Source organism: Diaphorina citri, unplaced genomic scaffold (assembly GCF_000475195.1).
Source record: "Diaphorina citri unplaced genomic scaffold, Diaci psyllid genome assembly version 1.1 scaffold511, whole genome shotgun sequence".
NCBI classification, from domain to species: domain Eukaryota; kingdom Metazoa; phylum Arthropoda; class Insecta; order Hemiptera; family Psyllidae; genus Diaphorina; species Diaphorina citri.
In genome coordinates, this window is record NW_007377945.1 from 21,719 (window position 1) to 47,320 (window position 25,602).

The 25,602-nt window shown below is 41.5% G+C and overlaps 1 protein-coding gene across 1 annotated transcript; it reads left to right on the top strand.

The window, feature by feature from the left end:
* The first annotated feature begins 625 nt into the window (after window positions 1–625).
* Window positions 626–24,956, top strand: LOC113467613 (lateral signaling target protein 2 homolog). The gene is made up of 17 exons (XM_026823868.1): window positions 626–877; window positions 4,234–4,380; window positions 6,223–6,354; window positions 6,511–6,716; window positions 7,619–7,732; window positions 9,114–9,246; window positions 9,642–9,849; window positions 10,555–10,839; window positions 11,068–11,963; window positions 12,048–12,385; window positions 12,660–12,883; window positions 13,358–13,667; window positions 14,721–14,840; window positions 15,348–15,565; window positions 15,916–16,076; window positions 16,361–16,438; window positions 24,722–24,956. Exons 1-17 carry the CDS (start codon window positions 842–844, stop codon window positions 24,887–24,889), a joined length of 3,774 nt encoding a protein of 1,257 aa, XP_026679669.1. The 5' UTR covers window positions 626–841; the 3' UTR covers window positions 24,890–24,956.
* Window positions 24,957–25,602: the final 646 nt, after the last annotated feature.

Consider the following 25,602-nt stretch of genomic DNA (forward strand, 5'->3'; position numbering starts at 1 on the left):
TGGGTAGGTAATCTTCTAGTGTTCTCATATGTTCACCTAGCACCTAAATGGAAAGGCGTATCTTCTAGCGTCTAGCCCGTCTGATGAAAAGCACACTGTGATACGGACATGCTACGACACAGACCCGTAAAGTCCAATATAGTAAATAAGAGGGAAACCCCTTTTTTAGTGGAAAGCACCATGCCGTTTCGTCTGTCACCATCTTATTGGCTTCACTTTTCTTGATCCACTGCTTTTCAACCTCCATGAAATCATCTGGCAACCTTGAAATATCACATGTTGCAAGTTGCAACACTGTTTGGTGTTTTTTGTTCAAGTGATCTCAAAAAAAAAAAAAGTTTCTCATTTCCTTATCCTTATCTCTTGATACGTAAATTGAATTAATTTAAAGTTTAGTTTTGTACCATGTTTTCTCTTATCACACGTCTAATCTCTGTTGAAATCACTGTATCATTTTACGTTTTCCACGGCTATCTCATTTCCTTATCCTTATCTCTTGATACGTAAATTGAATTAATTCAAGTTTAGTTTTGTACCATGTTTTCTCTTATCACACGTCTAATCTCTGTCGAAATCACTGTATCATTTTACGTTTTCCACGGCTAAATCATTTCATTTCCTTATCCTTATCTCTTGATACGTAAATTGAATTAATTAAAGTTTAGTTTTGTACCATGTTTTCTCTTATCACACGTCTAATCTCTGTTGAAATCACTGTATCATTTTACGTTTTCCACGGCTAAATTCATGCTTTCTCAAATCCGTTTTCTCTTTGAGCTTTTTCCAATGGTCAAAACTCATGTGTCAAATAGTGAGCTCACAAGTTGAAAATTGAACAAAAATGCAATCCCTCAGAAAATGGTTTTACAGGCCCAAGGTATTTGATTTTTCTTTTGTTTTATTTTAAGTTTTTTTACTGCCTTCACCGCCCGGCACTGATCTTGTTTATATTGTTTAGAGGTGAGCAGTTCAGTGTTTATAAATCATTTAATCCATTTGGATCAAATTGAATTTCAAAATGTTATCCCAATAGCCAGCTTAGTTAGCTTTGAGGGTAGCGCACCTACTTTGTAAACGCTAGAGGTAGCTTTTTTGATGCCAGCCCAGGGCGAACTTTATCTTGAACCTACAAGGTTTGTTCTCCGAACAGGTGGCAAAAAAAAAATGTTGCTTCGAGTATGATTGGGAAAATGAGCGGATTTAAATATGGATGGCAGTATAACGATGAAACGAACAAACTTATGTACTGCCTTCCCCTCATGAAAGACGTTGTGGGAAACACTCCCCTTATGAAACTTATCTAGATCAGGAAAACTCGAAAACCGATTCTTGTCTTGTACAATTTATAATCACCAACATCCTAGAAAATCTTAGAAATACAAAATACAATGACATAATATATCAAACAATAAAGAAAAATCCGAACTATAAGGGAAAAATGAGACCAATAAAACATAAAAGGATTTGACAAAGTTGTTACTTAAAAACCACACCCCCTTTTTTGTTTGCTTGGGTCTTAAATTTTAGTCACATATAGATGCATTAACAATAATGATGAGCACATTAACTATTTACAAATCAATACAAGTATACTACAATAACTTTCAGAACAATAGTTAAACAACTTGAGAATTGCCCAACAACAAAACCAAATTTGGCTAGAAAAAATACAGTGTACCATATGGGTATCGAAAATGTAATCAAATATGCCCTATTTATACCAAAATAAAATATATCTCTTAATAGGTTGGTACAACGGACAACTAAAATATATCTAAACATTACAATGAGACATTGTCTTACTAAAAATTCTCAATTATCTATTTACAAAGAATATGGCTACCTAAATGGCTCTTTGACAGAGGGAACTGTGGGAGGTCTTATCGTCTCGAAATCGAAGAGAGAAGAAAGATGGAAGAAAGTCAACTGTTTCGAGAACAAACCTTATCTGTTTATCGTGAACGGATGATATTCGTTCTCGAAACGGCTGGCTTTCTCCTATCCAGTCTTCCTTCTCTCTTCGATTTCGGGATGATTAGACCTTAGCAATTGTTGTATTTTATTTAACATCTAACCGCTAACCTCAGCCCGGTTCATTCAAGGTCACTACCTTCCCTCAGATGGAAGTGTGTTTATGACGTGAGGGGCGTTAACCACTTTTAGGTTTACGTTTCCCCTCTTGCCATACTAAACCAAGCTCTTGTGAATGTGCATGCTTTGTTTAGTTGCACCTAGATTGTTAGACCTGTTTACCCTGATATTATTATTATTCTTGAGATAAGAATGTTTGCCTGCACCTATTGTTTATCTATTTAATAAACCTACCTGGAAATAACTTCTCTAAGATTGTAGGACCTAATCAGAAATAGGTACCTGTATAGGCACTTAAGTAAATAATATTATTTACCTAAACAAATAGTTAATAGTAGGTATATAATATGTAGGTAGGTAGGTATCAAGATAGAAACACACTAGTATCATGCCATGTGAGCTCATGTGATGTAATAGAAGTGTATTCCTACCTTTACTTAGATGCCCTTCCTTCATACCTACTTTACTCATTATTCACACTGCTAAAAAAGAAATTTCACATGTCTAAAAAGAGAAAAAATCCTCTGACTCAATTTTATTGCTTTCCTACTTTAATTTGAACCAAACAAACCCCTCAGGTAGCAACAGCACTAGTTGGAAAATTTGGACATGGCTAGAAAAGAAAAAAAAAAGCATAAAATAGGCACTAGAACCAAGAACATAGAACAGGTAAATATTTAGGTAGATTAAGCTAACATTGTTAACGTACAAATTGTATAAATAAACAATAAAAACTTTCATTCATTCATACTTCTATCTAGGTCATTGTGATTTCTGATTCACACCGCATCTTTCCTGAACCAGACTTTATTTATATGCACCTTAATAATATATTAATTAAATAATTCATTTATAACTTAGGTAAATACCTAATATCATTCTAAAAAAAAAATATCCGATAAGTACCTATAAGTAGTACTTTATCTTCTGACACATGATGTTTTGTGTCCTAGAATCCTAAATCATTGTCTAAATAATTAACGACTACCCTTGTTGTTCCCCTCTTCCGCAGATGTTACGAAACGGAAGAGTGCGCTGGTCACGAGGCTAACCTGGTAGAGACGGATGATGAAATGATAGACTGGGATAATAGCATGTGTGAGACTGTACGGGAAGTGAAAACCAATACATCCAAATACTTCTATCTAGGTCATTGTGATTTCTGATTCACACTGCATCTTTCCTGAACCAGACTATATTTATATGCACCTTAATAATATATTAATTAAATAATTCATTTATAACTTAGGTAAATACCTAATATCATTCTAAAAAAAAAATATCAATGTCCTTCTTACACAAGCCTTGATCTTATAGGACAGTGATACCTATACTACTATCAATGATGTTGAAATGTCACATGTTAAAAAATAAAAATATAGGTACCTATGTTGGTAACTAAAAAATAAATAAAAATAAAAATATATATATAGTCCTATGTCTATGGTCACCCTGTATTATCTGTCCTGTGTTTCTGATCCACACTGTATTCTCTGTCCTATGTCTATGGTCACACTTAGTTCATGTAAATGAGACGAGAAAAATTTTTTAATATCAGGTACCTACCTAGATATTTCTACATTGATATTTTATTTTATCATGTTTGCCAATAGAATCTGGTGACCTTCATATCTAGTCAACCCTGACACATTGAGCAGTGAAATAACTGTTTGTATGGTCACACTTAGTTCATGTAAATGAGACGAGAAAATTTTTTTAATATCAGGTACCTACCTAGATATTTCTACATTAATATTTTATTTTATCATGTTTGCCAATAGAATCTGGTGACCTTCATATCTAGTCAACCCTGACACATTGAGCAGTGAAATAACTGTTTCCGATAAATAACTTGCATTTGGTAATAGAATGATTGACTCTAGGCCTGGGCAATGCTAGTTTAGGTTCCTGGTTTGATCAGACAACTTCTGACCGAATTTTTCCTTGGTTTCAAGGTAGGTTTTTAGTCTCACAGCTAGACACCAGTCTACTCTCTGCATAACGTATTTTTATTATTTTCTACAAGTTCGGCCATGCCTTTTCTACAAGTTTGGCCATGCCTCGGGATGAACTAGCGGGATTCCGGAGCGAAGCGACGGAATTCAGCTAGTAAATAAATAAATGTTTGTTACTTCCCCACAGAAAGATGACCAGTCGCTCCTAGCACAATTCTTCTACGCTGATGAGGCGCTTACATTTGTAGCGGCAGAGTTAGATAGTTTTGATGGTCGCGAGGATCCTGAGAGATGTACTGCCCTAGTCAACCATCTACGCCAATGTCAAGACAATGTAAGTATACATCTGATGAGAGACATACTACGGGATTGCCATGCTACAACACAGACCAAATGAGTCTAAAGGTCTTATCGTCCTGAAATCTAAGAGAGAAGGAAGACAGGATGGGAGAAAGCCAGCCGTTCCGAGAACGAACATTATCCGTTCAGGATAAAATCCGCCCCGGGCGGGAATCGCACCCGCGGCCTAGCGCGCTGATGAGGCGCTTACATTTGTAGCGGCAGAGTTAGATAGTTTTGATGGTCGCGAGGATCCTGAGAGATGTACTGCCCTAGTCAACCATCTACGCCAATGTCAAGACAATGTAAGTATACATCTGATGAGAGACATACTACGGGATTGCCATGCTACAACACAGACCAAACGAGTCTAAAGGTCTTATCGTCCTGAAATCTAAGAGAGAAGGAAGACAGGATAGGAGAAAGCCAGCCGTTCCGAGAACGAACATTATCCGTTCAGGATAAAATCCGCCCCGGGCGGGAATCGCACCCGCGGCCTAGCGCGCGCTTACAAGGCAGACGCGCTACCAACCAAGCTAACACTAGGTTCACACATTCACACTGCACGTTTTTTTTTCCGTTGGACGGGAAAAAACCGTCCCGTTCCGTTGAGTTTACACTAGACGAAAAAAAAAAACGTCCCGTTCCGTTGATTACCATTTGAAACAGAAAAAAAAGTTTCCATCGTCAGTCAGTATATTCACCAGCATCAAGGATGGACGTAAATACATTGATGATAATGTATTGGTACAATCGGACGAAAAAGAGGAAAAGAAAGAAGATTTTGGGTCCATCCAATTGTATCAGATAGATATTACACCGGTGCTTTTCAAAAGTTAATGGGTCAATTGAGATTGGACGACATGAAATTTTTTAATTATTTCCGCATGTCCATGAGTTCTTTTGATCATTTTATTGGTGAGAATTAAGGATGACATACAAAAGGAGAGAAAGAGGACGGACAACGTTCAGAAAGTCAGGTGTGAACATTTATTGGTGAGAATTAAGGATGACATACAAAAGGAGAGAAAGAGGACGGACAACGTTCAGAAAGTCAGGTGTGAACAAGCTCATTCAATTACAAGTGCCACTGAATCATCAACGTTTTTTTCCCGTTGAACGGCAGAACAGATTCTAGTGAACGTGGTATTGGGTTAGGATTTCCATATGTACGATAAGAATCAGAATAGATAAGAATGTCTCTTGGTCGAGTGTTGGTGTGTCCATGAGATTTGCTAGAACATACACACAACAGGATGTTAAGGTTGCTATCAAGTTTCTTTCTTCCAAGGGTAAGTTGTGATTCTCTCTATCGTGCTTATTATTTCACTTCCAAGAGTTTTACGAGTTCCCTCAACTGGATCTGTAACTCAGATAGCAGCTAAAGTTGTGTCACAATATGGTAGACATAATCTACTAAACATGATTAGCATCCATATTAAAATTAGTCACTCTGATCTCAAACTAAAGCCATTTTTTACAATGCCCTAATCCTAACTGCTCTTGCCATAGGGTTTGGTCCGTCGGACGGAAAACGTTGGTTAATGTGAACACATCAATTTAAATGCATGCGCCACTTGAAAAATAAAATCCGTCACGGTAAAAAAAACGGGACGGAAAAAAAACGTGCGGTGTGAACCTAGTGTAACTAGGCTGGCAAAAACTTTTTTGAGTGGGATGTTTTTTCTACACAAGGAGTAAGTAAAGTCCAAATTTCGGAGAGTTGGTCTTGTGTTCTTAGGTGATTGGGTTCCTCCGAAATGTTAATTATACAATATACCTACATAATATATTACATTTTAATTTTATTATTCTTATATTTCTTTACGTTTGGCAGGTCCTCAACATTTGCAACAAAATCATGGACGTTTGGATTCCGGATGATCGAGCGAATCGAGATTTCCGCGTTAAATTCCCGGATGATGTCATGCAGGATAATCTGGCCGGACAGTTGTGGTTTGGTGCCGAGGTAAGGCATGCTTCCTCTATTATTAGTTTACTACTAACGAGTTTAAATTATTGAATATGGCCGATATTCGGAGGTTTTCCTATAAGAAACTGAAGAAAAATCATACTAAAAAAAAAGTCTCGAGAAAATAACATTATTTATTGTTTTATTTCCCAGTGTCTAGCAGCAGGTTCGAGTATAATGAACCGAGAGGCAGAGTCCGCTGCCATGCGTCCCCTAGCCAAAGCTCTCACCAAGTCACTCGAGAACGTTCGGAACCTGCTACGAGAATACTCGCTACGTTCTACTCATCCGAGTGATATCTTCTTCACCGATGACCTCTATATTGATCGCATATTTGAGTCACTCAAAGTTTTTGACAGGTTCGTAGATTGGTATAAGCTTAACTCATGAAAAAAAAAAAAAAAAAAAAAAAAAAAAAAACATTTCTAGTTCAGCCTACACGGAAAGTACCTCAGGCAACGAGGCGACTAATTCGTATTGTAGTCCAGGCAACGCAAACAATTCAAGCTCCATTTATAGTCCAGGAAACACAGATCCAAGCTCCCCTTACAGTGAAGAGGTAAGAGTGAGCAATGTCGGGACAAGTGATACAAGTATAAGCGTTGTGCAGGTCCTAACCACGTCCTTGTCTAATGTATCACTTAGCCAGGGGGATACTAGTGAGGCTGTGAAGGACTGTAATAAGGATTGTGATAGACACTTGACAAGCAGGTTAGTGTCAAAACTCCAGTTTTTGTCCTGGGTTTGATCCCCATGAATTTATACTTTTTTTTGTGACACCTATAAGAGACGACCCTTTTATGGAATGGGCCACAATTTGAGTTTAAACTTGGTTCAAATTCAACTCTTTTATGAAGCAATTTAGTTGATTGAAATTTTTAATTGATTGAAATCTTAAACAAATTTTAAACTCTGACCATGAACTCCTTTCTTATGGCTAAGAAAATAGCCAGGGCACACTGTGATACGGACATGCTACGACACAGACCCGTAAAGTCCAATGTAGTAAATATAAGAGGGAAACCCCTTTTTAGTGGAAAGCACCATGCCGTTTCGTCTGTCATCATCTTATTGGCTTCACTATTCTTAATCCACTGCTTTTCAACCTCCATGAAATCATCTGGCAACCTTGAAATATCACATGTTGCAAGTTGCAACACTGTTTGGTGTTAAATAGCCAGCAGCACAGACCCCCGTCCATATACCAACCACACAAAGCGTTGTTTAACTTGTGTCAACTAAGATGATGTTGATATTTCAGGTTGCTAGCGGAGTTTGAGTTGGGTTATGTGACTGCAATGGTGCCTGTGAAGACAGCCAAAGAATATGAAATGCAACAACTCGTCATGGTTCTGTTCTCTGAAACTCTACAGAGGTTAGTTTAAACAACTACTTTTTTTTACATGTACTGTAGCCTTTTTTAAAGAATTTTGATTCGTATAAGCTTAACCTTAGGATGTCAGACCGAAATGTAAAATAAAATAAGCCCTTCTTTTGGGACTAATTGCCCCTACACCTAAGTCTCAGAGTGAGTTTTGTGTGTATAAGACAAGCCCACCTTTTGGGACTAATTGCCCCTCAAATAAAATAAGCCCTTCTTTTGGGACTGATTGCCCCAACACCTAAGTCTCAGAGTGGGTTTTGTGTGTTTAAGACATTTTGATAGAGGGAACTTTAACAACGGAAGAGAGAAAAAAGACAGGATAGAAGAAAGCCAGCCGTTCCGAGAACGAACGTTATCTGTTTAGTGTCTAGGATAAATTTCACTCCGAACGTGAATCAAACCTGCGACCTAACGGACTCTACAGAGGTTAGTTTCAACAACTATTTTTTTTTTTTACATGTAGCCTTTTTTAAAGAGTTTTGATTCGTATAAGCTTAACCTTAGGATGTCAGACCGAAATGTCAAATAAAATAAGCCCTTCTTTTGGGACTATAATTGCCCCTACACCTAAGTCTCAGAGTGGGTTTTGTGTGTTTAGGACATTTTGATAGAGGGAACTTTAACAACGGAAGAGAGAAAAAAAGACAGGATAGAAGAAAGCCAGCCGTTCCGAGAACGAACGTTATCTGTTTAGTGTCTAGGATAAATTTCCTCCGAACTTGAATCAAACCTGCTACCTAACGCTTACAAAGCAAACTCTCCAAGCTAAGGCTGACACATTAAGCTTTACCAAGTCTGCGTTCTTTAACCTTCCAAGTTGATTAGAATTTAATTTAAAACGTTTGGATTGAATAGAATCGTATATTAAACTTGACAATGTTCCTCTTTAGCCCACCTTTTGGGACTAATTGCCCCTACACCTAAGTCTCAGAGTGGGTTTTGTGTGTATAAGACATTTTGATAGAGGGAAGTTTAACAACGGAAGAGAGAAAAAAGACAGGATAGAAAAAAGCCAGCCGTTCCGAGAACGAACGTTATCTGTTTAGTGTCTAGGATAAATTTCACTCCGAACGTGAATCAAACCTGCGACCTAACGCTTACAAAGCAAACTCTCCAAGCTAAGACTGGCACTTTGAGCTTTACCAAGTCTGTGTTGTAGAATTTCTTTAACCTTCCAAGTTGATTAGAATTTAATTTAAAACGTTTGGATTGAATAGAATCGTATATTAAACTTGACAATGTTCCTCTTTGCTCATTGAGCTTTACAAGTCTGCGTTCTTTAACCTTCCAATTCGATTAGAATTTAACTTAAAACGTTTGGATTGAATAGAATCGTATATTAAACTTGACAATGTTCCTCTTTATTTTCCAGAGCTCTACGTGTCGGGTTGCTATCTCAGGAGATGATTGAAGCATATGAACCATCTCTAATGTTTACAATACCTCGTCTAGCTATAGTAACAGGACTTCTAGTATACCCCAGTGGTCCTCTCTCTCTAGACAAGGTATTATACTTGTGATTCATTCACATTTAGAACTAACCTTAAAAAAAAAGGCCCCGGTCATAGCTTTCGAAAGATCTATCGGCTCCAAAATCTTAGAAGCTAATTTCCTTTATGTGTTAATCCTGCATGCCAAATTTAATACAAATCGGACTAACCGTTCCAGAATTATAACCAATTAATGAGGGAGACAAAGGAAAGGAAAAATCGTGAAGTTAAAAAACTAGGAGGAAAAGAAACGCAATTCCTTCACTTTAATAGGTGTTTTTGCATGTTTTTTTGACCTATTAAGTAAAGTGTGCTAACATTGAATTAGAATACATGTTATTAAATAATAAGCTTGAAAGAGATCGAGTTTTTAAAACTTAAAATCACTTCGTCCATTCATTCTTCCTCAGGAGCCGTCCGAGATGTCGGAAATGTTTCGACCGTTCCGCACTCTGTTGGGTAAAATACGCGAAGTACTCTGGCGTCTGAATGAGGATGAGATTGCCCGCCTGGAGCGACTCTTGTGCTCTGTGGATGAACCAACACCACCTCCTGTACCAGCAGTTAATACTACACCTGATGAGGAGACCAGCACACCACTACGACTACCTAGGAAGTAAGTTACACTAACTTGATGATAAGTACCTATAAGTAGTACTTTGTGTTAGCTTAGAACAAACACCTAAAAAATACTTTCAGGCACACTCCATTTGTCTAGGGCTAGGGTCTGGGTTTACCTTGTCCTTGGGATCAATTTAATTTGATGAAACCATTTACTGAAAAAAAAAAAAAAAAATGTATTGTTTTTATGGAGAAAAAGAAAAAATGATGAGCCATCCTTGATCATTTAAAGTTAAAGGGTAGCGCGTGTGCCTCTGCCCAGTAAGTCGTGGGTTCAATTACCGACAGGGACGAACTTTATCGCAGGTACAGATAAGGCTCGTTTTCGGAACGGACCTTAGAATGAACCTTATTTATTGCGTACATATGTGCTTCGGAAAGGGAATTAAAACTGAAGCCTTATTAATCGGCCGGAAGGGAAAGACTTAATTACATGACAATAGGACATTGAACTTTTAACCCTCCTATTTTTTTTTTTTTTTTTTTTTTTTTTTCGGGAAGCGCGCGAACGTCAAGAGCTTGAAACCCCCAGCCTAAATACTGACAATATGGATAGAGACAAATTAGTTGGACAACATAAACGCGACAAAATGAGATCTGAGAAGAAATCTGATAAACCTGACGGGAATCTGTCTCGTAACTCAAGCACCACGTCTTCCATCACACGCTGAAATACTGACAATATGGATAGAGACAAATTAGTTGGACAACACAAAAGCGACAAAATGAGATCTGAGAAGAAATCTGATAAACCTGACGGGAATCTGTCTCGTAACTCAAGCACCACGTCTTCCATCACACGCTGTGATTCCGACAACACTGTAGACGTTAGCTTTGACAACACTGGAGACGATAACTCCCGAAGTCAGTCGAACTCGCGCGAAGGCATGACTGAAGGTAGAGACATCAGTCTCAGTGACGTGCGCTTGCCCATGACGTTTGATAACACAACGATGTCAACAGGTGGTGAAGACGCACACCGGTTGAGTGATAAAACAGACTATAAGAGACGACCCTTTTATGGAATGGACCACAATTTGAGTTTAAACTTGGTTCAAATTCAACTCTTTTATCAAGCAATTTAATTGATTGAAATTTTTAATTGATTGAAATCTTAAACAAATTTTAAACTCTGACCATGAACTCCTTTCTTATGGCTAAGAAAATAGCCCACGCGCTTGCCCATGACGTTTGATAACACAACGATGTCAACAGGTGGTGAAGACGCACACCGGTTGAGTGATAAAACAGACCCCACCAGTAGCGGCTATAGTGTGAACGAAACCAACGCCAAGACCAGCAGTGGCTACAGTATGAATGATAATTCTAGTGAGTATAGCAATGAACCTACGCCACTAGTATGTCAGACGAGTTCTGGATATAGCGATATGGAGGATAAGTCCTGCACCAGTGAGATAAGTATGGACGAGCTTTGTTCCGAGCATTCCAAACCGGATAGAGTGGAAGGCGAGGCGGATAAACAGAATGAATCGGAGGTATGTCAGACAAGTTCTGGATATAGCGATATGGAGGATAAGTCCTGCGCCAGTGAGATAAGTATGGACGAGCTTTGTTCCGAGCATTCCAAACCGGATAGAGTGGAAGGCGAGGCGGATAAACAGAATGAATCGGAACCATCGCTTGATAACCGGATTGATGAAACGTTTCGACCGGTGAATATATCGGTTGTTTCGGATCCTACTAACCCCTGTCTAACCGCTTCATCATTCAACCTCCCTTGTGATTCTACTACCCTACTACAGGATAACGTCTGTGATAAATGTAAATCTGTGAATAGACCCCTCCCCGGCCCCTCTGTATATACCCTGCCTGGGCCAGCACCTACACATCCAATAGACTACACCAGTCACATTAACTGTAAACGAAAACCCACCCCGGGGGTAGACAGTGAGTCTCCCAACCCAGGGTCCGCGGAGTCGAGACCGTTCGTGCATAAGATTCGTATTAACATCTCCAGTGGCGCAGCGAACGTCACGAACGCGTCTATTAACATTTCCAACGCTACACCCACCACGGGGGGCGCTAGTGATGTGACGTCACAGAACACGCAGATGTGCTGCCCTTCTTTTCACCACTATGTCTCTACCTCGGTGGTGTAGTGGTCAAGACGCTCGCTGGTAAACCAGGAAGGCGCGAGTTCAATCCTAATCTTTTTTATCAATTATAACACGCAGATCAACATTATCACCAATGAGAATGTGTCTATCATTGAGATCGACCAATCCAATCATCTGCCTAACGAAACACCTGTCTCAAACAAAATGGCGGATGAATCCATTATGGCGGCGTTGAGTGACAACAAAATGGCCGCTCCGAGTGAAACCAATATGGCGGCGTTTGGACTCAAGATGGGTGCGGAGGGGTACGAGAAGAACTGGCAGAGACTGAGTAAACTAAGGAAGTCTACGTCAGGAGGAGGGGGACATGTGTTGAGTAGCAATGTGATGGGGGAGAATACTGTGACGTCATCATGCTCCAGCTGTAACTCATCCTATACTATATCCTCAGAAACGTAAGTATATTCTTTTTTTCCTTTTTATTTAAATTGAAGTTTGATAAAGAGAACTGTAAAAACAGAGGCTTTTCGTCCCGAAATTGAAAAGAGAAAGAGGACAGGACAGGAAAAAGTCTGCCAGTCCGAAAATAAACCTTATACATTTAGGCGAAATATCGCTCCGGAAGGGAATCGAACCCGCGACTTGGCGCCTACAAGGCAGACGCGCTATTTTATAAGCTAAGTAGACTGGTTTTTTCTACTTTCTTATAATTGCTATGTTATTCCACAGGTGCAGTCTAAGCAGTGATACCTCCTCGTATAACTCTGAATATCAAGATGAAGAAGAAATAGCCCTCGCTATCAAAGCAGCTAAGATTATGATTGCTATGTTATTCCACAGGTGCAGTCTAAGCAGTGATACCTCCTCGTATAACTCTGAATATCAAGATGAAGAAGAAATAGCCCTCGCTATCAAAGCAGCTAAGATTATGATTGCTATGTGTTATTCCACAGGTGCAGTCTAAGCAGTGATACCTCCTCGTATAACTCTGAATATCAAGATGAAGAAGAAATAGCCCTCGCTATCAAAGCAGCTAAGATTACCAACCGCGAGGAAGAAGATGCTAAATATGGGTGAGTTACTTTGAATGATTGGACTTTGGAATATATCAGCCTAAAATGCCAACTATGGAGAAGAAGAAAAAATGATCAGCCATCCTTGATCATTTAAAGGGTAGTGCGTCAGTAAGTCGTGGGTTCAATTACCGACCGGGACGAACTTTATCCCAGGTACAGATAAGGCTCGTTTTCGGAACGGACCTTAGAATGAACCTTATTTATTGCGTATGTGCTTCGGAAAGGGAATTAAAACTGAAGCCTTATTAATCAGCCGGAAGGGAAAGACTTAATTACATGACAATAGGACATTGAACTTTTAACCCTCCTATCTTTTTTTTTTACATTTTGATAACACAACGATGTCAACAGGTGGTGAAGACGCACACCGGTTGAGTGATAAAACAGACCCCACCAGTAGCGGCTATAGTGTGAACGAAACCAACGCCAAGACCAGCAGTGGCTACAGTATGAATGATAATTCTAGTGAGTATAGCAATGAACCTACGCCACTAGTATGTCAGACAAGTTCTGGATATAGCGATATGGAGGATAAGTCCTGCGCCAGTGAGATAAGTATGGACGAGCTTTGTTCCGAGCATTCCAAACCGGATAGAGTGGAAGGCGAGGCGGATAAACAGAATGAATCGGAACCATCGCTTGATAACCGGATTGATGAAACGTTTCGACCGGTGAATATATCGGTTGTTTCGGATCCTACTAACCCCTGTCTAACCGCTTCATCATTCAACCTCCCTTGTGATTCTACTACCCTACTACAGGATAACGTCTGTGATAAATGTAAATCTGTGAATAGACCCCTCCCCGGCCCCTCTGTATATACCCTGCCTGGGCCAGCACCTAGATGCTGCGAAATTTAGCTGCTCTAACCCTTAACACACGCTCTCCTGATTACAAAGGTTAATGTCTCTCGATACATTCAACACCTGGCAGATCAGTCTTGTTAGCTTGGAGAATACTGCGAAACTTAGCTGCTTTAACCCTTAACACACGCTCTCCTGATTACAAAGGTTAATGTCTCTCGATACATTCAACACCTGGCAGATCAGTCTTGTTAGCTTGGAGTAGCGCGTCTGCCTTGTAAGCGCTATGTCGTGGGTTCGATTCCCGCCCGGGGCGAACTTTAGTTGACCGAACCCGAATGGCCGACTTGTTTACCTTTTTCCTGAGCCTGCCAAAGGCAGTGTTGCCAGATCTCAGAACAGTGGAAGAGCTCCTCCAGGAGAACCCTGCCACTTTAAAAAATCTATTCTCATTTGTTTACAGAGTTGCCAAACTCCAAGAAAGCAATATTTCCTTTTTATTTAAATTGAAGTTTGATAAAGAGAACTGTAAAAACAGAAATTGAAAAGAGAAAGAGGACAGAAAGCCAGCCCCTTTTTATTTAAATTGAAGTTTGATAAAGAGAACTGTAAAAACAGAAATTGAAAAGAGAAAGAGGACAGGATAGGAAAAAGCCAGCCATTCCGAAAATAAACCTTATACATTTAGGCGAAATATCGCCCCGGAAGGGAATCGAACCCGCGACTTGGCGCCTACAAGGCAGACGCGCTATTTTCCAAGCTAAGTAGACTGGTTTTTTTCTACTTTCTTATGATTGCTATGTGTTATTCCACAGGTGCAGTCTAAGCAGTGATACCTCCTCGTATAACTCTGAATATCAAGATGAAGAAGAAATACTACTTTCTTATAATTGCTATGTGTTATTCCACAGGTGCAGTCTAAGCAGTGATACCTCCTCGTATAACTCTGAATATCAAGATGAAGAAGAAATAGCCCTCGCTATCAAAGCAGCTAAGATTACCAACCGCGAGGAAGAAGATGCTAAATATGGGTGAGTTACTTTGAATTATTGGACTTTGGAATCTATCAGCCTAAAATGCCAACTATGGAGAAGAAGAAAAAATGATGGGCCATCCTTGATCATTTAAAGGGTAGCGTGTCTGCCTCTGCCCAGTAAGTCGTGGGTTCAATTACCGACAAGGGACGAACTTTATCCCAGGTACAGATAAGGCTGGTTTTCGGAACGGACCTTAGAATGAACCTTATTTATTGCGTATGTGCTTCGGAAAGGGAATTAAAACTGAACCCTTATTAATCAGCCGGAAGGGAAAGACTTAATTACATGACAATAGGACATTGAACTTTTAACCCTCCTATCTTTTTTTTTTACATTTACGGATATGGTATTTTACATTTGACAGAATACGCGGACAAGCCTACCTAAGAATTACATGTACCTCTATAGACCCATGAGCTCATCAGAGGGTTCAGAATCATCACATAAGTTTCAGTTTCATAAACTATAATTAAATAATCCGATCCCCATCTCTCCCCTCAGATCCCGTGAGAACATGATACACCGTCTATTTGTAGTGATAGCAGGTGTGGCAGATCAACTGCAGAGTAACTTTGCCGGAGATCTGCGTAACATACTCAAAGTAGTATTCCTCATGTGTAATACAGAGCTGGAATTAGAGCAACCGGGCCTACAATACCCTGTGGTAGAGGGCCCGTTTGAACAACGCAACGATGACTCGCAACCAGATGTAGTGGGAGGTAAGAATTGAATTGAATACTGCGAAACTTAGCTGCTTTAACCCTTAACACACGCTCTCCTGATTACAAAGGTTAATGTCTCTCGATACATTCAACACCTGGCAGATCAGTCTTGTTAGCTTGGAGTAGCGCGTCTGCCTTGTAAGCGCTATGTCGTGGGTTCGATTCCCGCCCGGGACGGTAAGACCTCTGTTGTTACAGTTACCTCTATCAAACATCTGACAGAATTATTTTAAATACACGGGGTCCCTTGAGTAGGCTACTCTCTTGCGGAAATATGTAAAATCGATCCTAAAAAAACAGCAATGAAATATTAACATTTTTCAACTCTCCCCTCCCTACTCACACAGATGATAACTACCGTGTCATAGAGAATGGAGAGGAAGCACTATGCTGGGCAGGACAAGACGACACCAGCACAGCACAACTCTCTCCCTCCGACCCCCCACCCCAGGGTGTCTCCCCTGTAGGAGATAGGGTAGAGGCTCCCCCCGTGTGGATACCCGATGGTCTGGCACCTGCGTAACTAGCGGTGCTTCCAGTGTTGCCAAGGAGACACTGGTTAGAGTGGAACCGTGTAGCCGATGTAGAGCACTTGGCAACACTGTACGAGATAGAAACAGGAATCATTCCGAACCTAGTTGCGATAGAGATGTTGAGAAGTTAGCCAATCAAAATAGTTCTCTCGGTGCATTTGACAAGGACGCGCCTAGCGGTGTTCCCTCTAAGTCGCAACCTAGTAATGAATTCCAAGTAGTGACAGCGCCAGTTTATACGTCGGAATCCGAGAGCTCCCTGGCACCTGCCTGTATGGCGTGCAAGTCCATGTTCACGGTAGTGCGACGACGCCATCACTGTCGAAACTGTGGCAAGGTGAGATATCTACACATTGTAATTAATTGAGAAATGAACTTGACCCTTCATTTACACATTTCGTGTTTTTGTGGGGGATATCAATGTATTTTTTCCATTCAATGTCAGTTTATTAAGGTTTTATCATTGTATTTGAAATTTGACATAGGTACCCCTCTCTTTTGTACATAACAATTTATGGTTCTGGTTGCTTCTTGTGCTGGAGGGTGTTATAACTAGCGGTGCTTCCAATGTTGCCAAGGAGACACTGGTTAGAGTGGAACCGTGTAGCCGATGTAGAGGACATGGCAACACTGTACGAGATAGAAACAGGAATCATTCCGAACCTAGTTGTGATAGAGATGTTGAGAAGTTAGCCAATCAAAATAGTTCTCTCGGTGCATTTGACAAGGATGCCCCTAGCGGTGTTCCCTCTAAGTCGCAACCTAGTAATGAATTCCAAGTAGTGACAGCGCCAGTTTATACGTCGGAATCCGAGAGTCACTCGAACTCACGCGATGATTCCCGAATAAGTTTCCCCGCATCGGCCTGTGTTTCCCGACATGACCCGAACATTTCCGATCCCTCCTCGAGTTCATCTTCCTGTTTAATATCCAACGAGACATTGACAGAGGTGGACGAATAAGTTTCCCCGCATCGGCCGGTGTTTCCCGACATAACCCGAACATTTCCGATCCCTCCTCGAGTTCATCTTCCTGTTTAATATCCAACGAGACATTGACAGAGGTGGACGTGTTAACCTTGAGCTCTGCATATAGTGATAGTTCCCCCTATTCCGTAAGTTCGCCCTATAGTACGCTAACTTCCCCTTATAGCACACTGAGTTCCCCCTATAGTGAAGACATACATTTGAATCCCCTGAGGAAAGACACAAATACAGTAGCAAGTACGCTTAGTTCCTATAGTGAACCGCTAGGCAGAGACACTAGCAATCATTCCTTGAATATTTCTAGTTCAGCCTACACGGAAAGTACCTCAGGCAACGAGGCGACTAATTCGTCTTGTAGTCCAGACAACGTAAACAATTCAAGCTCGATTTATAGTCCAGGAAACACAGATCCAAGCTCCCCTTACAGTGAAGAGATAAGAGTGAGCAATGTCGGGACAAGTGATACAAGTATAAGCGATGTGCAGGTCCTAACCCCGTCCTTGTCTAATGTATCACTTAGCCAGGGGGATACTAGTGAGGCTGTGAAGGACTGTAATAAGGATTGTGATAGACACTTGACAAGGTGAGGCTGTGAAGGACTGTAATAAGGATTGTGATAGACACTTGACAAGCAGAGGAGACAAGACTTGTGAAGATGCCAACGTTGAAACTAATACAGGGAATTGTAGTAAATGTATCGGATGTAATGAAACCTCTGCAAATGAAAAGAGTTGTAACAAACACTTAGCTGAAAATCTCAACTTGCAAGGGAATCTGAGAATCAAACGTGTAGACACAATGCCTCTAGTCAGCATAATGAAGGTGTTAGTAATCTAAGTTCACCTTACAGCGAAGACTTTACAAGTCCTGTCACCTCACCGCTGAGCGACACCGCTGAATTCGATGAATATGGTGGAGACAAGTTCGAAAGATTAGATGTATTGTGTCGGGAGGCGGGCGAAGAATCTGAGAATCAAACGTGTAGACACAATGCCTCTAGTCAGCACAATGAAGGTGTTAGTAATCTAAGTTCACCTTACAGCGAAGACTTTACAAGTCCTGTCACCTCACCGCTGAGCGACACCGCTGAATTCGCAAGATTCGTATTAACATCTCCAGTGGTGCTGCGAACGTCACGAACGCGTCTATTAACATTTCCAACGCTACACCCACCACGGGGGGCGCTAGTGATGTGACGTCACAGAACACGCAGATTTGTTTTATTTTCAATATTACAATTTTTCAAAACTTACTAGAAGAATTTAAAGTCCTGTCTTTTCTTGCACTAACATAAGACTGTGCACTCAGTCGTTAGTGCTGTGAAACCCACACCCACAAAAAGTGTGAAGAGGCTCTCTGCTTCACCACAAAATAATTTCTGGTTCACATTGTAGCTGATGGTAACAAATGTCTTTTTTCAATATATTTTCTTCTCCTACCTACTGGTTATGTAGAACACAATCAATCCCTATTTCTATTATGATACAAAACTCATAGAAAAAATAATATGTAGATAACAAGCGGGATACCCGCGAGCTTTGCATCGCTCACCGCACACACACATCATCCACACACACCCATCACACACACACCACACCCATCGCACACACCCACCCACCACACACACACACCACACCTATCACACACACACCACATACACAAACCACACACACACACACCCGCCACGCACACACACCACACCCATCGCACACACCACACACATCCACCACGCACACCCATCACACACACCACACCCATCACATACACCCACACCACACACGCACCACGCACACCCATCACACACACGCCACAACACACCACATGAAAAAATAAAAAATATAGGTCATCGCGACAAATTTCCACTTCCAGGCTAAAATGTCACCCAAAGTCGGCCAAAAATTTTGAATTTCTTGAATGACTCGTGAACGGCTGGCTTTAGGAAATTTTAACCTAGCCTATAACCACCGCCATAAAAATCTGAACCTCCGTACAAAATTTCAAGTTTCTACCTTACCGTTTGGACGGCAACCTCTTACACAACAGAAAACCTCTATCAATGTGATTTCTCAATTGATCTCAGGTACCATAAGCGTTGTACAAAACAATACAGAAAACCTCTCTTATTAATAAGATTAAAACCACAAGAAGATGATGGTGTTAATGGTAATGGTTTCCAGATGGTAGTTCTTACCGCGCATGAGTAATTAGAACTCCAGGTGTAGAAAATAATCAGAGTGTTGGAATGACGATTAGTATCTTAAGATATTGTGATACTGAAGCTTATTGTATAGGTACCTATTTATTTACTAATATTATTATTTGCTTGCTGTGTATTTAGTATCTAATGGATACTTATGACACTGTGACACTGATACCTACTGTCCAATATTCAGAATAAAGCTCAACATCTTCAGTAACACAAAATAATATTAATGGACTCTTGTAACAACTAGGCGAGGTTAACGCTGGAGGCGTTCTGTACCTACCACCTAACCCTTATAATAATGGAGGCGTTTTCTATTATTAAGCAATCATATTCTCAAAGTTCCATGCCCCGTGCTGCCCTTCTTTTCACCACTATGTTTGTCTCTACCTCGGTGGTGTAGTGGTCAAGACGCTCGCTGGTAAACCAGGAAGGCGCGAGTTCAATCCTAATCTTTTTTATCAATTATTTAATAAAAAGCTGATATAAAATCGCCAGATGAGAAACGAAGGTTTATAAAGGGACAGAGATATCGAAGAGGGAAGATTATTTTATGAACTGATTCAATCTTTCACCTGATGAATCAATAATTTAATTGATTTGGTATTAATTTCAATCAAGTCATCATCTTGTCATTAACAGTCGAAATCTTCTAGTTTCCACTTTTCCTATCCGCGATCGTATATTCTGATTTCAATAAAAAGAAGAGTTCGTGTGCTTTTTCGTCCATTTGATAGAATAGTGTTTAAGATCGAATAGTGATTTCTCCCCTTTTTACTATCGACATAAATGATAGGGATTTGTTTTTAAACATTGGCTCGCGGTCGGTCGGTCTTTTCTTAGTTCAAGTTTTTTTTCCCCTTGGTAGTCGAGATCTTCTAGTTTCCACTTTTCCTATCCGCGATCGTAGGTATATTCTGATTTCAATAAAAAGAAGAGTTCCTGTGCTTTTTCGTCCATTTGATAGAATAGTGTTTAAGATCGAAGTGATTTCTCCCCTTTTTACTGTCTATCGACATAAATGATAGGGATTTGTTTTTAAACATTGGCTCGCGGTCGGTCGGTCTTTTCTTAGTTCAAGTTTTTTTTTCCCTTGGTCCCTTATGTTTATTTTGTCTTCGATGTCCTTCATTTCGAATTAGTTTTTTTTGTGAAGTGAAAAATAATCCGATTACCTAAGTAACGGGACCCCCATCACCAAGACACATGTCTGGGCACTTACCCTAAGTATCATCCTATGTACGAAGCTCACTCAATCCAGTATTCCTCAGTATCAAGCCTCCAGTATTCCTCAAGATCAAGACTCAAGTATTCCTCAAAGCCGAGATCAATACTTGGAATATCTGAATGCATCTGGGCACTTACCCTAAGTATCATCCTATGTACGAAGCTCACTCAATCCAGTATTCCTCAGTATCAAGCCTCCAGTATTCCTCAAGATCAAGACTCAAGTATTCCTCAAAGCCGAGATCAATACTTGGAATATCTGAATGCTAAATGCAACGGAGGCAATGATGCTAATGGCCGGCAGAGCTATTTCAGTTCCTACTGTTTCCAATACAATACACTGAGCAACATTCATTATCTGCTCTCATTTGGCGAGGAATTACTACAGGTGAGTTTACTTTTTGGTCCGAACTCTTGTCTAGTTTTCCAGTCAACTACTCTTTCCCACTAAAGCTGTATCCACACATAGTCGATGGCCATCGATCGATGAGTGAAACCCAAGACAGCGGATCTCACACCCTACAGGAAAACCTACGTCAGGGGAACAACGATCTCGACGTAATAGGAAATGACGTTCATGTAATCGAAAGGGGTAGACAGGATCGTCCACGACACGCGAAAACCAGCGGGGCAACGGATTATGAACACCCACGAGCAGCGAAATCTGGACGAGCGTTTCATAACAATACTAAAAGGGAGATAGGAAACCAGGCGTTTCAGAAACGAGCAATCCCCCTGCAAGACTTCCACAAAAACATGGAAACCCCTCAGACATTTCAAGAACGGGACATTCCCTTGCAAGCCTTCCAAAAACGAGGCGTGGAAAAGCCCCAAGCTTTTCGTAAAAGGGAAATCCCTCACAAACGCGACATCAGATCTGGAGGGAGTGGTGAACGCAGTCCAGACTCCAATTACTATGTGGAAGATACAAACAAGGATCATAAACGAACGATAGACATAGATAATGGAAGTCCTAGTGACATTCGAAACATAGACTATTATTACGCGTCCGGTGAAGTAAACTCCAATGGAGTGATGCAGGATGAAGAAGAATATGATGATGGTGAAGACCAAGAAGACTTGGAAGAAGAGGTTGAGACCTTGTTGGATCTAAAACGAACAGGTCCTAAAGCCAGAACTGGAGGAATTAAAGGAATCGATGGTAGGGACACGAATAATTATGGAACTACGAAGAAAGCTGCAAAACCTGATGAGGCAAATGACGTCAGGTCTGAACACAGGGAAGAATTCAAAGTGCTGACAACCAATAGTGTTGGGAACAAAACCAACACCACTGCAGTCGGCAACAACAGACCACAGATTGGTTCTGTTGCTAGTGATGGGAATCTACCAGATGACGGCATTGGTAGAAATGACCTCCTAAATGTGAAAGGTCTACCAGAGAGCAGATCACTCAAGGGTCAGGATAAAGAGATGAGGAACAAGATTGAGATACTCAAGATGGAAGAGGAGAAATATTTCCTTAATGATGACCATGATGAAGAAGTGGAGGACTCTTCCAGTACTGAAGGTATGTATCTTTATTTATGGGTTTAGGGTTTGTTTAGGTTTTGAATCACGGGTGGTTTTATTTTCCATTCGGTGATGAAAGCTACCCACCCTATTCAGATTAACCTCATATATCCAGCCTGAGTGAGGCCGGGAAAACCCAGAGGCACGTGATTGCCCAGATAGTCTCCCATCCGGTAACCACCCATGAGAAATGGTGCTAATTTCTCATACACAGAAAGCACACTCCGAGGCTTACGTAGGGGCAAACAGCCCTGAAGGAAAGGTTCTACGAACGTTGCTTAACATTAGTGATCCATCAGGAACTGGTACATTCAACGTGCTGTCTCCGCCACCACCGCCGCCGCCACCACCACCACAGGTCGTATATATTTCTTAAACTGTTTCCACACATAGTCTACGGCCGATCAGGTCGATCAATGGCCGCTGACTACGTGTGGAGTGAACCAATAGGAAGCGAGATATCGAGTGATACCAGGACCAATAGAACTGATGGAGGTGGACAGGGGTCTCGACTACCAGAACTTCATACAAGACAACCGGATATGATTTATGATAATGGTCAAGAGATAACTACAGGTATGTATTACAACTGGGGTTAGAAGTGAAGGACCACAGGGAATTGCGCACGGACCACACAACTCATATGTTAGATGAACCTCATAATGTGACTCCTCTGGGAGATATTTCACACATTGCTCCCTCTATCAACGAACAGGATCCAAACGACATCGGAGACGACTGCGAAATCAACCGGAAGAAACGGGAGGAAATAATGAAATAGCTGAAATATTGACTTCACGAGAGCATTTGATAGAGGATGAGGAATGTTTAGCTACCGGGCAGAGTAGGGTTTGCGGGCATGATGACTTGGAGTCATCACGAGGCAGAACGTCCAGTGTTGCCAAGGCTGTGGCTGTTGTCATGACAACCGGTGTTGAGCATTCGACCGTGTTAGAAGTGAAGGACCACAGGGAATTGCGCACGGACCACACAACTCATATGTTAGATGAACCTCATAATGTGACTCCTCTGGGAGATATTTCACACATTGCTCCCTCTATCAACGAACATTCCACTCTCAGCCACTCCTCATGCCCTATTGACATTCGTTCTGGTGGAAGCGAACCAAAGACTGACCCATCTGATGCTCCCCCTACCCAGGACACGGGTAGCTTTGACCCTCACACCGGGGAGAGTTTCCATAGCAGAAGTAGTGTGAGTAGTGGCGGATATCTAAGGGCGAACCAGGTCGGCCCGAGACCAGCCAGTGGACTGCGAAATCAACCAGAAGAAACGGGAGGAAATAATGAAATAGCTGAAATATTGACTTCACGAGAGCATTTGATAGAGGATGAGGAATGTTTAGCTACCGGGCACGACATCGGAGACGACTGCGAAATCAACCGAAAGAAACAGGAGGAAATAGTGAAATAGCTGAAATATTGACTTCACGAGAGCATTTGATAGAGGATGAGGAATGTTTAGCTACCGGGCAGAGTAGGGTTTGCGGGCACGATGACTTGGAGTCATCACGAGGCAGAACGTCCAGTGTTGCCAAGGCTGTGGCTGTTGTCATGACAACCGGTGTTGAGCATTCGACCGTGTTAGAAGTGGAGGACCACAGGGAATTGCGCGCGGACCACACAACTCATATGTTAGATGAACCTCATAATGTGACTCCTCTGGGAGATATTTCACACATTGCTCCCTCTATCAACGAACATTCCACTCTCAGCCACTCCTCATGCCCTATTGACATTCGTTCTGGTGGAAGCAAATCAAAGACTGACCCATCTGATGCTCCCCCTACCCAAGACACGGGTAGCTTTGACCCCCACACCGGGGAGAGTTTCCATAGCAGAAGTAGTGTGAGTAGTGGCGGATATCTAAGGGCGAACCAGGTCGGCCCGAGACCAGCCAGTGCCGGGGGTCGAAAGCCCGGTCTCCTGACTGAGGAGCAACTATACGCCCGTGAGCATCCAGATAGTCTACCGGATGGCGATAGTAAACTGGCCATGTCTATAGCAACCAATAACCTATCGCACTTCCTATCGCGGGAAATACAGGGTGGCGCCAGTCAGTATGATTCCGGCCTGTGCACCATGCAAAGTACTTCGGATACGGACGAGTCTAATACGATGGAAGGCGGAATCGCACGAGTGGGATCCGGAAACTCAAGAAGAGGGCTTGAATCCTCGGGTCATAGCAGACCTGCGATACAACATACGAGTTTGAGTAGACAATCAAATGTATACCATGCAAAGTACTTCGGATACGGACGAGTCTAATACGATGGAAGGCGGAATCGCACGAGTGGGATCCGGAAACTCACGAAGAGGGCTTGAATCCTCGGGTCATAGCAGACCTGCGATACAACATACGAGTTTGAGTAGACAATCAAATGTAAATGAGGGAGATATGACATATGTAACACAAGCAAGCTGTGTCCCAGGCTATAGTGTTGTAATGTGCTGGAGACTACAGGCAATAGCTTCTTTTAGAATAATAATAATAAAAATCAAGAACCTACCCACCTATTATTTATTCGCCATTTTTGCCCTTTTTTTTAATTCTGTTATGTAATAGAAAGTCGTATGATGTTCACACCAGATTTTCATAAAGATCTGTTAACCCATAGACTAATTTCATCATCTTTCTGGTTTCGCCCCAGGTATTCTGCGCGCGTTGCAGTTGTAACTCAGTACCTCTACCTCGGTTTGGTCACGTCAAGCCAGTACGTGTATGTAATCGCTGCTTTATCTATCAAGTCACACCATTCACTACTCTGCAACCTTACAGCACTACTACTAATGCTGCTACTACATCCAGCTCTAACTAGCACTGGGGAGATTGATGATATGTTCTACACGTATGGCGAAAAGGTACCTTTGAGATATTACTCGGCAGGGTGAACCAATAGGAAGCGAGATATCGAGTGATACCAGGACCAATAGAACTGATGGAGGTGGACAGGGGTCTCGACTATCAGAACTTCATACAAGACAACCGGATATGATTTATGATAATGGTCAAGAGATGACGACAGGTATGTATTACAACTGGGGCCAATTCTTTAGGCCAGTTACTCACTACCAGGTAGACCAGACAATTACACCTGATCAGTGAGTGGCTGGCCTAATAGAAACGGCGTTGAACATTATAACGTAGTGGACAGCCAGCCTAGTTAGCTTGGAAGGTAGAGCGCCTGCCTTGTAAGCGCTAGGTCCCGGGTTCGATTCCCGCTCGGGACAATTATGTGTCTGGTTGCTCCCACCCGGGGCAATGCCAATTCTTTAGGCCAGTTACTCACTACCAGGTAGACCTGACAAGTACACCTGATCAGTGAGTGGCTGGCCTAATAGAAAGGGCGTTGAACATAATAACGTAGTGGACAGCCAGCCTAGTTAGCTTGGAAGAGGTAGAGCGCCTGCCTTGTAAGCGCTAGGTTGCGGGTTCGATTCCCGCTCGGGACAATTATGTGTCTGGTTGCTCCCACCCGGGGCTATCCTAAACAGATAAGGTCTGTTTTCAGTACGGCTGGCTTTCTCCTAT